This window comes from Carettochelys insculpta, chromosome 23 (genome assembly GCF_033958435.1).
Source record: "Carettochelys insculpta isolate YL-2023 chromosome 23, ASM3395843v1, whole genome shotgun sequence".
Lineage (NCBI taxonomy): Eukaryota > Metazoa > Chordata > Testudines > Carettochelyidae > Carettochelys > Carettochelys insculpta.
Window position 1 is genome coordinate 10,867,663 of NC_134159.1, and position 17,402 is coordinate 10,885,064.

General features: G+C 44.3%; 1 protein-coding gene across 11 annotated transcripts in view; it reads left to right on the forward strand.

The window, feature by feature from the left end:
• Positions 1–17,402, forward strand: part of FHAD1 (forkhead associated phosphopeptide binding domain 1) — an 82,712-nt gene that overhangs the window by 16,632 nt on the left and 48,678 nt on the right. For 10 of the 11 annotated variants that reach the window (XM_074975693.1, XM_074975692.1, XM_074975700.1 and 7 more), the window contains 6 exons: positions 235–358; positions 2,990–3,120; positions 8,410–8,475; positions 9,524–9,628; positions 13,166–13,273; positions 17,194–17,274. In XM_074975693.1, the coding sequence (XP_074831794.1) occupies positions 235–358; positions 2,990–3,120; positions 8,410–8,475; positions 9,524–9,628; positions 13,166–13,273; positions 17,194–17,274 (615 nt within the window). The remainder of the gene's footprint in view (positions 1–234; positions 359–2,989; positions 3,121–8,409; positions 8,476–9,523; positions 9,629–13,165; positions 13,274–17,193; positions 17,275–17,402) is intronic. The other variant, XM_074975696.1, reaches the window with a different exon arrangement.

The following is a 17,402-nucleotide window of genomic DNA, read 5'->3' on the forward strand; positions in this document are numbered from 1 at the left end:
AGGAAATGGGGCAAGAACGCTTTTTGCCTCATAGCAGCTTTTGATCGTGACTGAGCTGCAAAGTATAGATGTGAATGTGTAGGATTAATTTGGACAAAAAGCCATTTAACCTGTTTCAAATCTCAAGGAAAGTCTGATTCAAATTTAAAGCAAAGGTAGGGTTTGTTTGACCTGAGCTGGGTTGCCTGTTTCCTAGTTAAGGTGACCAGTACTTTTTTTGCATGTCTTTTGTAGATCAGCAACCTGCAAAGAGATTCAAGCCAAGTCTTGTGTCACTCCCTGGCTGAAAGAGACCTGGAAATTGCAAACTTAAAAAAAGAGGGTGAGAAATTAAGGAGGAACCAAGCTTTAACGACAGGTATATTTCCTCTGATATCTCAGGTTCCGTGGTATACTTTAACTTGCAGTTGTTAGGGCTAGTATTACAATTAATATAGTTTAACAATGAAAAATGTGTACTTAGAGATATCTTCTGACAGAACTAGTAGAGTGGAAATAAGGAACACTTGGACCTAAATCTGTATAAGTGATAGGACAGATGGTTTATTATAAATAAAAGAAGCCTGGAATATAAGAAATTGTTAGTCACTGTAAGTCCGGTCCTCAGCTCTACAAATCAGGATCACTCCCCCAAGTTCAATGACACTGTGCTGATTTACACCTACTAAGGATCTGACATCATAAGTCCCATGTTTTGACTATCTCTCAAGGGGCCCTGCCTCAGCGTAAAAACCATTTTCCAACTGTCTTTTTATAATAATCTAATAGTGAAAATAACTTAAATATTTACACAAAATACTTGTGGTTTTTTTTCAAACAGTAGCTAACAGTCCTATTAGCAAAATCATTTCACTCCATCTCAGGTTTCCAAAAGCAAACAGGATATGCAATATTTACTTAGCTGGTCTATAAGGACAAGTTATCAAAGTTTCAGACTCAAGCATAGTTTGTGAAATAAAACTGAGCTGAAAGAGAATTGTTCTTACCCAAAGGAGTATATTCTCCAAAGCAATTAATTCCTTGGGACTCATGGTCACACCAAATAACTCCCAGAGTATATGAACTAAATTTGGATCTTCTGTCACTGCCAGGTATTATTAATATAGCTGTATATTGTAATAGGGTCAGGCTAGAGAAGAGTATTAGAAATATGTTAGTCCTAGATTAAATAGGTCGCTGTTCCCAGAGTAGGTGAGCAAGGGTTAATCCAGAAGCAGCAGGAATCTGCTAGAATCCATCAGGGCACTCAGGCCAATTAAAACACCTGGAGCCAATTACGAATCTTGAAGATTCAAGGGACCCTAGCTAATCAGGGCACCTGGAGCCAATGAAAAACCAGCTGAGACTGGTTATCAAGACACTTCTCTTCTGTTGCCTCAGTGCATGTGAGAGGTGGATGAGAAAAGGAGCTGTGGAGCATCAGGTACCAGAGGGACGAGTGCAGTAAGTAGTGTGTTATGGATTACTGTGAGGAAGTGGCCCAAGGAATTATCATTGCCAACCAGATGAAACTTGAGACATTGCAGGCAGCTGCTTTCACAAGGTCTCTGAGCTGGAGCCGAGCAGAGGGCAGACCTGGGCTTCCACCATTACCCTATGTCCTATCTAGCACAGGAGAAGGACCGTTATTGATGGAGGGGGTTTGTCCTGCCTGAATCACTTAGGCTATGTCTACACTAGCCCCAAACTTCGAAATGGCCATGTAAATGGCCATTTCGAAGTTTACTAATGAAGCGCTGAAATACATATTCGGCGCCTCATTAGCATGCGGGCGGCCGCAGCACTTCAAAATTGACGCAGCTCGCCGCTGCCCGGCTCGTCTAGACGGGGCTCCTTTTTGAAAGGACCCCGGCTACTTCGAAGTTCCCTTATTCCTATCTGCTCATAGAAATAAGGGGACTTCGAAGTAGGCGGCGTCCTTTCGAAAAGGAGCCCCATCTGGAAGAGCCACGTGGCGGTGAGCCGTGTCAATTTCCAAGTGCTGTGGCTGCCCGCATGCTAATGAGGCGCTGAATATGTATTTCAGCACTTCATTAGTAAACTTCAAAATGGCCATTTGCATGGCCATTTCAAAGTTTGGGGCTAGCGTACACATGGCCTTAGAGAAGCCTCAGAAACTATAGAGTTTGATCGCCTCCCTTTTCCCTATGCTGGCCAGTGAGGAGAGTAGCTTACCAAACAGTAAGCTAGTGTCTAAACTGAGGGCTGCTGTTAGCCTCTGAGGCAAATTTGTGCTACTGACAAGCGTGGGACCCGCCAAGCAAGAAGTAGAGCTTTGTCACAATATATATGTTAGAAAATTGCATAAAACTGTCTGCCCATCTGTCTGTGAGCCCGTTTGTTCAAGAACTCATGAACAGTAAAAGCTAAGGTGACCAAATTTGGTATGCAGCTTCCTCTTATCATAGCTTAAAGCAAGGTCAGCTCTTGGTTGTGCCAGGATAATGGGATGTGCATGGAATGCAATTGTTTCATACATAACAGAAAGGGAGGGCAGGGACAGTTATATTTGCACATGACCAGGGTGGGCAGAGAGAGCAGTCAGCATTGGGAACAGTTTATACTCATGTGTGACCACTGTGGGACAGCAAGCACCCCACTGATCTTCCTGGCCAGCAGCATGGCCCCCGTTACCCTAGCCTGCCCCAGGGAGCAGCTGCTAGCCCTGCGACCCTGGTCTGCCTGCTGTCCTGTGGTACTGTGGCCCTGGGCTGGCTACGCGGAGCAGTGGTGGTGGCTTACATAGCACCCTCCTCACACGCAGCGGCCAGACCCAAGACAAGCCAGCAGCCACAATGTGTGGCCCTCCTGTCACAGGCAGAAGCTGGCAAGTGGGGTACACGGCATCTCCGCCTGGGCCCAGACCCAGACTTGGGTAAGTCTACTAACAATAAATATTTCAATGTTTATCTTATGATGGTCTTGTTGAGCAGATTTTCGTAATTCAAATGCTTTTGCATTTGTTGACCTTTGATTCTGTTCTTCACAGGACTGGTGACTAGTTTGCAAAGAGACATTTCAGCAAAGGAGCAGAGAATACGACAACTAAAACTAAATGCAGATAAACTAAAGAAGGAAAACAGGGAGAAGGATAATCAGCTTGCAGTCGTTTCTGCCAAGGTTAACACCCATACTTATGTCCTCTGTTATTTACTATGCTACAAATAGTTTAGTAAAATGATAACAATGTAATGGACATAATGCAGCTACTGCACTGATTTCACCAGACTTATACCAGAGCCAAATTTTGGCCAATATCTGTAGTTGGTATTTGTGCAGTAATTTTGTACTAGACAAGAACTAAATCAGGGAAAACAGTGGGTATACCCTACCTGGGCGCACATTTGGGTGGCCTCAACCCATTTTGTTAGGGCTTCATGGCTGTTGTTACTTGAACTACTCTTGATTTAGCTAGATTAAAGCTAGCTGTGGTGTATCATTTCAGTTATACCATCTGATTTCAGTGTGGACATAGCAGCATCTCATCCTCGCACTTCAGTTTTATCTGGGCAGTGTCTGTAACAGTCTCAAATTTAATTCTGCTCTTCATATAGATATCATTCAGGGGGTTTGTGTGGTTCTGGGGCACTGATACCCTGATTGTCCTCCATGGTGAATTTCAATGAAGAACACTGAGTTCCTGTTAAAAGTACGCTCTCTTATTACAAAGCAGGAGAAAAACTCAAGCACTAGCTTTATAGGTCTTTTTCTCTCCCTCCTCCTTCTAATTTTAGGAACAGCGATTTATTTCAATCCAGAGAAAATCCTTTCCAGAGTCTGCATGGTCATTCTCCTCCAGTCCAGTGATGCTCTCCAAGATTCTTTCAAAGAAAGCGTGTCTAAAAGAAGGCTCCCCAAAACGCATCATATAAGCCTGTGCCCAGTACATTTGCTCACTCACTTTTCTGTGCTATTAGGACTGCTGTCCTGCTAGACTGTGGCCATGTTATAGTAATAACATTGCCCTTCATTTACCTGAGATGATGGTGCCAAATTCAAAAATTTGCTGCTCACCCCCCTGTTCCTGTTATTGCTGCCTTCAGAACTACTGGAGGCAGCCACTGATCCTCCTGGTATGAGGTTGCGAGAGAGACATCCTGTACTCTCTGTTCCCTGAAGAGCAAACTAACTGCCCAGCAACTTCACCAGCAGACATCCTAGGCCTGCCTGAGAGGTGAGGTCCATGATTCCTCCAACCACCTAAGAGAAATAACATTTTCCCTCCCAGGAAGAACACCCTATCAGGAAGCCCCACGGAGGGAAGAGGAGCTCCAGTGGGAGCACATAGATTTATTTGTGCACGAGCACATTTGTGTGCTGACCAGGAGGAAGGCAAAATCAAACCATTTTGTCAAAACTGGGGACTACTCTTTGGTGGTGTGAACTGGAGAATTCTGGGATGTGAGTGGAGCTTGGGGTATGGGTGAATATTGGGAGAGTACTACAGGTTGGGCCTCCCTGTTTAGGAACCCTTGGAACCAGACCAGTTCTGAATGAAGGAATTTGCCAGACCAAGGGTGGTCCCCTGTTGCCAGCCTCCAGCACTTGAGGCCCCAGCCAGCTTCCTGCTGCTGGCCTCTGTGGGGTAACCCTGGCCCCAGCTCTTCAGTCCTACAGTGTCCATGCAGCTCCCCCACCAAGCCTCAGCCATGCGGCTGCCCCCTGCTTCCCAGGTGCAGCTCCCCAGTCCCAGTGGCAGCCACCTGGCCAATGCTGGACGGCTCCTCCCTAGCCCCAGCAGTGGCTGTGGCTCCTCCGCTGCTGCTGGGCTGCCGCCCCTGGCTCCCCAGCCACCTCCGGGCACTGTTCCCTCTGCCAGGCTCACTGGTCCAGCAATATCTTTGGTCCTGCCAGAATAGAGAGTACTGGATTTCAGAGATGCAACCTGTACTACTTTTGGTGGTGATGGTTGTTTAATCTGCCCCTTCTCTGAGAGCTCATCTGGCTGCTGCCTCAGCTTTTTATCATGGAGCTGTATCTTCATCAGCCCTGGTGCCTGGTACTTCCTGAAAGTGGTACCCTATAAGTATTCTCCAACAGGAGAAATTTCCCTTCTCGTACAGCCTGAATTTGATCCTCATCCCAACTCTGGGAACCTCTGTTTGAGCCCCTATAAACAGAACTCATCATGAGTATTTTGGTTTTTGTTGTTTGTTTGGTGCTTCTGTTTGATCCAACTGTGATAGAAGTCAGTGGAAGTCTGAGCCACATTGCTCAGGTATTATAGTGATGAGGGCTGGGTATGTACCCAGATAAGTTCATTGTACTAAAATTGGCAAATTGCAAGGTGTTTTTTCCTGGAACCCTGTTTTCAGAGTTCCAGTTTCCATTGTGATTTTTTTTCCTAGATCTTCTCCTTCTGTGTGGTGTCATTTCTATGAATCATTTCTGTTTGATTATCCAAAACATTTGTATCAGGTTATTTCCAAACATGGATTTTCTACTTTTGAATCCAGTCATATTTCTGTGTCTCACAACCAAGCCTACTTTTGATTATCTTCAATTCTGTTCTTTAAGAAAGCTGCTGTTGGGCTTTTCCTAAGCAGTTCCTGTGTATTTACAAGGGTGTTATACTCAGGCTGTCCTTATACTTCTTGCAAAACAGCATCATCGAATCAAATGTTGAGCGGATGCTTGATTTTGGTCAGGCTACATTACGGAACATTGTAACCTAAATCCATGCTGTTATTTAGGAGTTTCCAAGCACTGAAGGAAGGAGACTTTAAAAACCATGCATAATGGATTTCTTTGACCCAACGAATGCTCAGAGAATCTCCCACTCATCCATATTTCAAATCTTCCCCCCTTAACACCTCTCTGCATTGACTGAAGCACACGAGGGATGAATTATGCAAGATGCATGTTTATAGATGAGATGGCGCAATCAGTGGTGCATGAACGAGAGAGTACTAGTGAGAGTTTGAATGGTGGGGTTTTCCGGAGTTTCACAGTGACATACTTGTAGAATTCCTAAGGAGCAGGAGGCTGTAAAAGCAAAGTACCAAATAAGTATAAGTAACCCAGGCTGTGGTCACACTTGGCCAAAACTTCAAAATGGCCATGCAAATGGCCATTTTGAAGCTTACTAATAAGGCGCTGAATTGAATATTGAATATTCCCTGTCAGCAGAGGGGAATAAGGGGATTTCGAAAGGTACAGGGTCCTTTTGAAAAGGGGCCCCCCGTGTAGCCGCGCTGAGCTGCGAGCGTTCGAAAGCAGCATTTTCAAAGCGCCGCAGCCGGAAGCATCCTAATGCTAATGAGGTGCTGAATATTCAGTTCAGCGCCTTATTGATAATCTTTGAAATGGCCATTTGCATGGCCATTTCAAAGTTTTGGCCAAGTGTGGCCACAGACCCAGTGTTCTTGTGTGCAAATGAAGAAAATGTATTTCCTCTCTTTTCCTTTCGAGTCAGATTTTTAGATCAGTTTGTTCAGTTTGAATTTGGAAGGCAAAAAGTAGCTGATGGTTGGAGGCATATAATTTAAGGGTTCATTGTGAGAATATCTGAAGTTCTTTTTAAAAACAAAATAACTAACTTCTAAGTTCCCTTTGTGATTCATTGTGGATGCAGGTCCATCACTGAACATGTACTTAGCAATTTACAGGAGTCGCTCATCTTCTCTCAGGATGAACTCTGTATAACCCAGACTCTTATCATGATTCTGTGTAACATTACAGAACACAGGACTCTTTCATCTCATACAAACTCCACTGCACAGATTCCATACTTCCTTCAAGTTGAATGCACTATAGAGCAGGGCTTTCAGGCCATTTTATGTGAAGTGTTCTTTCAAATCAGTGAGCTTAGTGATGAAACAAAGGGCTGCAGGACAGAGCTCTACGAGTTGTGGTGAACAAGTAGCAGCAAAAAGTTGAGCTAAAAGCAATGTATTTTGTGATGCAGCTCACCACTCAAGTAATCCCCTCACATTAATTCTGATGCCATTGTGAATAGATAAGAGGTGGGGTTTTTTGGTTTTGTTTTCAAATAGTTTATTTACTGGAAGATGCAATTTCAGGAGAATCAAAACTGTTCATGAATTTAGGGTCAAATTCAGCAAAAACATGGTGTGTGTGAGGGGTGGGGGGGATTCTGAAAGAGTTAATGACTTTTTGTTCCAAATCAATTTTTGTATCAAAATGTAGCTTTAACTTAGCTAAAACCAAAGGCTTAAAAACACTGGAGAACTAAATAAGATTTATTTGTTTCACCCTGAATGATTTTTTTGTTTTTGTTTTTGAACAAGAAAAATTAGAAATAAAGGTCATTTCAGGTTGATTGAGAACAAAAGTTGACTGGGATTTTTTGGTTTGGCCGTTGAACTGAAAAATCACGTGTTTCTCAGCATTAGTGCGGGTGGAGAGACTGTAATTTCTTTTACCAGGCTGGGAGGCATATGCTTAAATGCAGGCAATACAGAATTCTTGCATATCTCCCCAGCTCTTAATAGTTTCCCTCATTGCAGGGCTTGCAAAGAAGCTTTTTTATGAGTTGTTGGGGCACACAACTTTCACGCTGCGGTGTCCTATGTCTTGGGCCCTACCAAATTCACAGCCATGAAAAATACATCAGACTGTGAAGTTTGGTCTTCTCGCATGAAATCTGGTCTCTTGTGTTCTTTTATGCTGCACTGCACAGAGTTCAGATAATGAGGCAGATTCTGAGTGCCATGTCATATCAGAAAGCCCTTGGTCATGGAGCTGGACTGTTTAATGCTACAGGTTGAACCTTCAAAATCTAGTACTTTGTCAGCCAGCAGCATCTGTAATCTGGCACCATCCATGGTCCAGCAAGATTTTAATTTGCTGGATGACCACTTATCATGGGTGTAGACAAGTTTTCCATGGTTCCATAAAGTTTGTATAAAGCCACCAATCCTGATTCAGTGTTCTATGCTGTTATTTAGCTGTAATTACCCATAAATGTCTTCTTAGAGCCCAGTAAGCAGTGGAAGAGTTGGTAATGCTGCTAGACAAAATTGAGCTCTGGTGGTCTGGCAAATTCTTTCATTTGCACTGGTCAGGACCTGTAGGTGCTGGATTAGAGAAGTTCAACCTATAGTTCTGATTTTCTTACCTGTTTCAGAAAATTCTTCTATTCCTTTCTTCCTTACCTCAATTCAGTGACACTATTTTTCAAAAGCACCAAGGGTTTGTCTTGGGTAGCTTTGTTTTACTCTTAATTGTCTTTCTGTTCTTCTTTTCTAAAGCAAGAAATGCTTTTCTAAAAGTCCAATTCTGAAAGGTGCTGAGCAGCCCCATCTCTCATTTCCTTTATTGTGAGTTGAGGACGCTAAGCAACTTGTGATATTGGGCCCTTACTATTTTGATTTGCGCTCCGCATAACATAAAAATAATCATACCTTCCTTGCTTGATGATTTTTCCTTGGTTGCTGTTCATTCCAGTGTTCTAGAATTAAAGAGGAAATGAAGCATGAATTCAGAGAGAGAGAAGTAATTACATACCAAAATGTGAGTTTGTTGTTTTAGTTTTTAGTTGTCTGGGTTGTTTTAGCATATAGGCAAGCAGCAAACTAAAACACTGCCTCCTTGGCAGAATAACTAACTGGATGAGTTAAGAATTGTATTTGCAGTCCAGTTCTTGTCACAAAAAGGAGTATAACAGCATAACAGATTGGAGAAATATTGACTCCTGGATATATTTTAATAGCAGTTTTCAATGAAGTAGAATTCTGTTTGACATAAAGTTTGAACTACAATTGGCAATCACAATATTGATTAGTAAATGTATTTTTTCCACATATTTGGCATTTAGAGCAAGCCATCAGAGGTAAATGAAACCATAAATCTGTCTGTTTTATACTCTAAATGAAATGTTACTTCTTAATTTCTTTAATTAGGTAATGATTATTTTCACTCGGCTCTATAAATTCAGTATCTTTAAAATGATAGAGGAAATGTAATTTTATCAGTTAAAGATTTAGGATATGAAATATCTGAATTACTCTGGGGCTACGTCTACATGAGAAGCATCTGTCAACAGAAGCTACTGTTGGAAGGGATGTCTTGGCAAAACATCTATCAACCGATTGCATCTACACATAAAAGCAGATTGCAAAAGTGATCTGCTCTGTCAACAGCGAGCAACCACACTGTCTGGCCATCTCTCAACGGAATGGTTGCAAACAGGGCTGCCTAGGGAACCAGAAGCCCTGTCTGACAAAAGGGCCTCCAGAGCTATTTTGTCGACAGGAAGCTGTTGAGAAAGGAGTTATATCTAAACCCAGAGAGGTATAACGCTGATGGCACATGTACTGACTCCTGTTGACAAACTGTCAACAGAGCACATTTTGCGTGTGGAAGCTCTGTGGGTTTTACCAACCAAAGCCCAGGTTTGCTGGAAAATCCCTTTCATGTAGACACAGCCTAATTATGTTTAATATACTGCCTAATTTCATTACATTAATTTCAAGACCTTTTTGTTTTATTAAATAATCTCATTAAACTGGATGATTCACAATTTTATGTGGTTGATTCCATTTTATTGGTACTTCTGCAGCACATTGGAGAGCTGGAGCTGCAAGTGAAGGGGCTGCAGGAAGAAATTCAGAAGAACTGCACCAAACAAGAAATCATAACAAGTAGGCTGGCAGAAAAAACAAAGGTAAATTTCCACTCTGTCTGCTAGCTTCTCTCTTATGAGGAGTAAAGGGACTTTGAAGTTGCCCAGGCACTTTGAAGTGTCGGCTGGTTAGCCGCAGCTACACACAAGCCAGCACTTCAAAGTTTAACACTTCGGAGTTGCCATGGGAAAGAATTAGCTTAATGAAGTGCTGCATATGCAGCGCAGCACATTAATAATCTCCCAACACCCTACTTACCTTCCTCCCTTCAAAGTAGAGAGGTAGTGTAGACACAGCCAAAGAGTAACAAGAAAACATTCTACATACATTAGAAGCAAGAGGAAAATCAAGGACAGGGTAGGACCATTACTCAATGAGGGTGTGTCAAGGCCGTTCCTCACTCCACACAGGGAGTGCAGGAAGTGGGGTCCCACAAAAACTTAAAACGCCTTGCCTGTAAAAGGCTTTGCTTTAAAAATCTCCCAAGTCACAGATTTCCTGATCCTGAAGCATGCTGCCACCATCCAAGCAGAAAACAAAAACCCCATAACCCAGCAGGACACAGTTGGAAACGTCCTCTTCTTGGATAAACCCCAGCTTCTATCCCTCTCTTAGTAGAGAGTTTAGGAAAAAAGAGCTGTAATTTGATAGCTGGCCTGTTAGCCTAAGGCATACATAGACCCTTCCCTAGGACACAGGGATCAAATCAATTGCTTAAGAAAAGTAATTGATTCACAAAACAAGAGAAAATAAATCAAACCAATTGCAGCACTGAGAATTACTTGCCTGGGGCTCAGCTTAGAAATACACATTACAGGAGAAGGAATCAAATCATTAACCAAAGCCACTGAAGGAAAAAAGAAAGTCCACACCAAATTCCAAAAAAACCCACAACCTGATTGTGTCTGTCTACACATCTATGACTGATTATGAGATGGTCAGGATATTTACTGGATTCATTCCAAGTGCTTAGGAGTAATCATCTCTCTCTGTCTCTGCCACATCAACCACATTGACAAAAGACCCCTCAGACTGCAATTGTTCAGTTCAAAAAACTCTCTGTCCCTCCCATTGTCTTACCTGACTACCCCCTGCTGAGAGACGTCTCTCAGCAGGGGGTAAACCCTGTGTCTGCATTCATTCATGATGGGGGGGTGGGGGCAATAAGGCCACGCCTGCACTAGCAAGATCTTTCAGAAAATCCGGAGCTCTTTCGAAAGATCCCGTGAAGCATCTACGGACTAAACGTGCTCTTCTGAAAGGAAGTTGGAGGAACGCAGTGCTTCTTTAGGAGGAGCTCTTCTGCTCCCCAGTCAGGAAGTGCACCTTCTTCGGAAAGACTTTTTCAAAAGAAAACGTGTGTAGATGCTCTGCAGGCCATTCGTTTGAAAGAGGAGTCCTCCATGGTACCCACCAACTGGTGCGCGGAGACACCCTGACCAGCGTTAGTGGAGACCTATGCTCCCTGCTTCTGGCTGCATTTGGAGATGCAGGGACCCAGAAGCCCTATGGCAGGAAGCTGAGAGCATGCTGGCAGCAAAGGCATGAGCATCCCGCTGCACTCCCTCAAGGCCACCCCCTGCAGCTGGGAACTGAGCCGTGGCTACCAGCCAGCCCCTACACAAGCCCCTGGGGCTCCCCACAGAGCCATCAGAGGGGTCACAGGAGCACACTCAACTCACAAAAAACCAGACCCCATCCTAGGCCAAGCTGGAGCTTTGGGTCTTTCTTGGCCTGTGGCAGAATGAGGAGGTCCTCCTCCAGGAGATGTCCAGGAAGTAATGGAACTTGGCCACCTTCATCCAGCTGGCCACCGGTTTGGCCTCCTGTGGACACCCTGCCCAGAGCCAGAAGCAAGTGCACCCCAAAGTTAAGGAGCTCAGGCAGGAGTATGCCTGGGCCTGGGATGCAGTCACCTGCCCCTTTTACCAGAAGCCACCCAGCCTCCTTGGGCCCTGGAACACCTCCCCACCACCCATGGTCCTCAACACCATGGCGGATGAGCTGCACCCTGAGGTAGAGGCAGAGGCACAGCTGGGACCCCCAGGCCTGGTTGAGCTGGGTGTTAAGTAGCTCCTGGATGGAGTCCATGTGGCCACTGTAAGGCCACATGAGTCAGGGCTGCAGGGATTAGGCAGCATCTGCCACGATGCGCAGAGGCATGATGATGTCCCTGACCAGGAGCTCCCTCTGGGGGGATGTAGGTCCCTTCCTCTATGCACCAGCAGAGACTTGAGTTCCAGAGCACATGCACATCATGTGCCCGGCCTGACCAGCCCATCCCATTTAGATGTCCACGAACTGTTCTTTAGCATCCACCAGGGCCTGAAGCACTACCAAGTGGTACCCCTTGTAGTTTATGTACCAGTCCATGCTGTGGTCTGGGGCGTGGATGGGGATATGGGTCCCATCCAGGCACCAAAGCAGTTTGGGAATCCAGCCACAGAGAATCTTGCAACGGCCACGTCCAGATCCCCCACACGGATGACCCTCTGGAGCAGCATGGCATTGATGGTCCTGACAACCTGCATGAGATGGAGAGTCACAGGATACCTTGTCTTTTGATAACGTTCTCTTTTTCCAAATCAAGGCTATTGTGCAGCTAAGGCTGCAACTTGTGAAGTCAAATAAGCAGAGAACTGGTCTGAGGTTCCTGATTATTATTTTGCCCCCTTGAACAGCCTATTTAATGTGTTTATAGGGTGACCACCTAGATTTTTCTATCTGTGATCTCACTACTTCCTCTGCAATAAAGAATTCTTACTTTCCCATGAACACTACAAGATTCTTGTGTCTAGCAGTGATTTCCAGCTCTGTTGCCTTCAGTTCAGTGGATGTTAATTATAACTACTTTGTTCCAGGATCTTCAGCTTAAACCATATGCACAGTCTTAAGCACCAAGAAAACAGGTATCTGCCACCTGACTTAACAAATGACATTTTCTGTTAGTAGGCCATACTATGGCAGCGCTAAACATATTTGCTGGCTAGCCACTAGAGGGCAATGTAATCCAAAACTAACGGCTACCTGAATAGATCTGATTACAATCAGAAAGACTTGTGTATGAATGTACATTCATATACATACGCACACCCACACACACACACACACACACACCAGCTGGTATATTACACTTTCCTGGGAATAAGCTATGCCCTTTTTAGATTTAATAGATATATGCTACTACTATAGGAAAAATCAAGAGTTGTCTATATATTATTCACTAGTCAGGGAGTCTACAGGAATCCTTGCTTTATGGATTGGCTGTCAAGTGGAGCATATTCGGTAACACTTTTATCTTGTGCAAGAAAAGACCCGAATAGCTCCAGTATCAGGGACTTAATTTAAAGCCAGGAGCAGCATGGCTAGAACTGTATTAATGGTGAGCTACCAATGACCTGCAGCTACAGCCTAAGTACCCAGCATTACAAATTTTTTAAAAAAAGGTTATATTGCATAACCCCAAATTATATGTGGACTCTACAGTTTCTAATGTTTCTGTAGACAATAGTGATAGATCTGCTTATGGCATTATAATACAATGTTACTTTGATATTCAAGCACTTTCATTGTTTCAGGCTGAAGAGGAACAGAAAAAAGAGCGTGAAAGGAACTGTCTGCAATTACAAGAGATGGGGCGCAGAGAGAGCCTCATTAAAGCTGACTTGGAACAGGCAAAAGCTCAGGTAGGGGTTGTTGAAAAGAAAAGTTACTCTGTACTTCACAATAGAGCTGGCAGTAGGAGCATTACTGCAGGAAAAAATGATTTGCAACAGCCATAAAGCTATGGAAAGCCAGTGCGCAGGAGAGGAAATATAAACCTGGAGCACAGTATTCTGTCTGCTATTTTGGTTTTAATTATAAAATGTGTGCCTCATTGCTTTGTTATATTTAGGGTCATAACAAATTCACAGTCCTTATCCAAAATTTCACAGGATTGTAATTGTAGGGGTCCTGATCCCAAAAGGAGTGGTAGCTTGTTGTAGGAGGGATTGCATCACTGCCACCCTTGCATTTGCATTGCTGCTGGCAGTGGTGCTGCCTTCAGAGCTGTGCAGCCCGAGTCATGGCTGCTGGCAGGGAGCCCAGCTCTGAAGGCAGAGCCACCAGCAGCAATGCAAAAGTAAGGATGGCACGGAATGTTACTGCCACACCTCTTAATGCCCTGCTGCCTGAAGAACTGGGCCCTGAGTCAGCAGCTGCCACTCTCCAGCCACCCAGCTCTGAAGATAGTGTGGGGGTAAGAGTGGCATGGTATGGTGTTGCCACTTTTATATTTGCACTACTGGTGGCGGGGTGCTAGCTTCAAATTGGGTGCTGGCCAACAGTCATCACTCTCTGCTTGCCCAGGCCCAAAAGCATTGCATAAGTGCAGGCGGCAATGCTGTGACCTCCTAAAATAACCTTGTTACTCCCTTGCAACACCGTTTTGGCTTAGGATCAGTATTCCGTCCAGTTTTTCCCACCCCCTGAGCAGAAAGAATTTTCTTGGGTGTACCCCTGTAGCGGGCAGTGTGCAACATCTGGGTGCACATAACAAAATTTATGTAGCGGGAGTGGAGCCAAGGCACTCTGAGTGTGTGAGACAGGGCTGGGACAGAGGGTTGTGATGCAAGGGTTCTCGTTGGGGGTGCAGGCTCTGGCGTGGGACTAGGTCTGAAGGGTTTAAGGTGCAGGAGAGGGCTCCGGCTTTGGAAAGGAGCTCAGGGTAGGGCAGTTGGTGTTCAGAGGGGGTACAGATGCTGGGCTGAGGGTGTGGGCTGATGCGTACTGGTGTATGTTCAGAGCTGGGGGAGAGCTCAAGGTGGGGCGAGGGTTGGGGCTTCAGCTTACCTGCGTGGCTGCCTGCTGGGGCCAGCATGAGGGGCTTTTCTTCCCCAGCTGCAGCAGCTCTGTGCTGGGACTGGCAGGGAGGGACTCCTCTCTGTCAGCCACAGCAGTTCCATGCTGAGGCCAGTGGGAAGGTGTATTCCCACTAAGCTTGCCATGGCAACTTGGTGCTGGGGCCAGCAGAGAGGGGTTTGGAGAAAGACATCTCTCCCTGCTGCAGTCCCTGTGTGGGGCTTAAAGGGAGGCTGTGCAGCTTAGGGGGAACTTAGGTCAGGATCCCCAGCTTGTAATGCTGTTCTCCCCCCAGGAAATCTGTACAGTATATGGTAGGAAGACTAGATTTCATTGTCTGTGACACTTTTTGTGTCCATGAATTTGTTACAGGGTGGGTTTCCATATCACATTTACAGATGGCTAATGTTATCTGATGCATAGGCATTATATGCTCATTCCATTTTTCTGTTGTCCTCTTCATCGCCGGGTCTCCATATAAACCATCCACAGTTGCTGCCTGACTCTGCTTCATGCACAACGAGCCTTCTGTAAAGTACTTTTAAGCATTGGCTCTGGTTCAATTACAAATCCTTTAAATGTTTCATTTCCTAGTTTAGTGCCCTCTCCTTACAGAATGGTGCCAGCTGCCGCCCTCTTTTTAAAAGGTTACTGCTAGCAGGATTCTGCAACATTTCCTGTCCCATATGCAAAAAACAAGCAGTCCTGGAGCACTTTAAAGACTAACAATTTTTAAACTACAGATTAACATGGCTACCCCTCTGAGCTTGTCTGATATGGACAGGGATTTTTCTTTTGGTCTGACAGTTGTATTAGAGCAGTGCTACAAAACTGTGCTCTAAGCAATCTTATCATTCCCATCTTTTTCTGTGGTCTATAGGAAGGTTTCTGACAAATAAATCCTACTGAGTTTGGTCAGAGAAACTCTGCTATAGTATTAAACAGGTGTATGCTAATTATCCACGGCTTTTGTTACTAAAGGAGCATGGGTTACAATCATGCCCTTACTAATAGCTACTTCCCAACAAAGTCCTGCCAGTGTCTAACAGGATCCCACATAATTGTCATAGATTACAATTTCCTTGTCCCAGAGAAGCAGGTGTTTAGAAGTGTTAGATGAGAGACTGGGTAATGTTTGTCACAGCCAAGGGAAGTGACACTACCACGTAGCAAACAAAGTTATATTAAGCTCACTCCACTGGAAATGTTTATCATTTGTTTCTGAAAAATACACAGTGGGTGGTATTTCCAACAGCCATCCGTGCTGGCAGTGGGAATTTTACTTTAGAAAATCCCACCCAGAACATACAGCCTAGCAACCTGTTTTAGTCTAGCAAGCCATCTAGTTTATGTAATTTGAAATGCTAGAAGGGCAGGAAGTTAAGGCTTCAATAAGGGATCTTTGGAAGATTGGTTAAATATCTGACGTGATGCAATCTGCTCTCATGTGGTGCCTTTGCTCTGCAGAAACATTTTTTTCTGAGTTTCATGGATAAATTATCTCTGACCAAGGTCCTTAGCAGTATCCAGAGAAGTGATTCAGTCAGAGGCAGAGAACTCAGTCCAGTCTTCTCTTCAGATTGGGGCTGGAATGTTAACCAGATGCTTCCAAGAGCCCCATCAAGCATTCAAGCTTTATTACATAGGTTACTGTGAGTCCAATATTGCTCACAGTAAAATTAATGTCAAACCTTGTCTGTACCATAATGGGAGCAGAGTTGGACATCAGCTTTCCACAGTGGACCCTTGGTGAATCCATTTGAGCGTGTGTTTAATACTTATGCCATTAAATTATTTCTTTTTCTGTTTTGTATTTTGCTTGCTGTCTTTAAGAAGGAATTATTCTAGGGATCCTTAACCTGTTTGTAAATATATTCATGTCATGTTTCAATTTTACACACACTTTCCTCACATTCCTTCCAACATACAGTACTTACAAAAGATAACATTCATTTTTCAAGAATCAGTTTTAACTGGAGGCCCTGTTGCAGCTCCACTTGTAAGTGGAAGTTGGGCTGGAAGAAAGTTTTAGACAGAAACTGGTTGTACACATCTAAAGTGCATGGGCTGGGCCCCTGCACTGGCTGGGAGAGGGGCTGATGCTGGCAGGGTGTTGAGGGGGGCACTGTTTGGGGGTGCTGGGCTGGGCCCTGCACTGGCTGGGGGGGGTCTGAGGGGGGCATGGGACTGGGGCATCTCCGTTGGGGGGCTGGTCTGGGCCCCACTGTGGCTGAGGTAGGGGCTGGGGACACTACAACATGGAGAAGAACATGGTAAACTTGGCTGGACAGACAGACGGATGGAGACAGCAAAAATAATGTATATTTTGATGATTTACTGTCATTGACTTAACTATCCCCCGGTGTCTCTCTGTTGATTGTACCCTTTAGCTTAATTGGCAGCATGAGTAATTTTATTAAATGCACTGCTATGCTATATCAGCTTGGTGTAAACTTTCAGTTTACTGGTCATGTTTTTTTGTGCACTGTTCGGAAAGAAATTTTATTTGTTATTTGAATTTGTAGCATGAGGCAAGTGCAAGTGTGTTCATTGGGCTCAAAGGTCAAGGCCAGAATACCTTCAAAATTAATTAAAAACTACTGTTCCTGCCCTCGCAAATTATTGGAAATTTTCATAGAACAGCCTAACTATTAAACTGGTGTGCCCTCCAGATGGATTTTTCAGTAGTGTAGACTAGCCAGATGGAATGTCTGGTGAATTGAGCTGTTAGTGATTTTATTTACTTTATCCATCTCTGCTTTAGCTGGACTCTTTCAAAAAACAAATGATTGAAATCTTCTATTCACAACAAGCAAAAATTCCAGAGACTGTAACGGACCAACAGGTTAGTTCTGGTGACAGAAACACAGTTTCTTGGTACTTTTACATTTTGGGGCCTTCTCATGCTGAGGGAGCAGGTCTAATTTTTTGTTTATGCACATTTATCTTGTTGGACCTAATTTCCAGTTATGC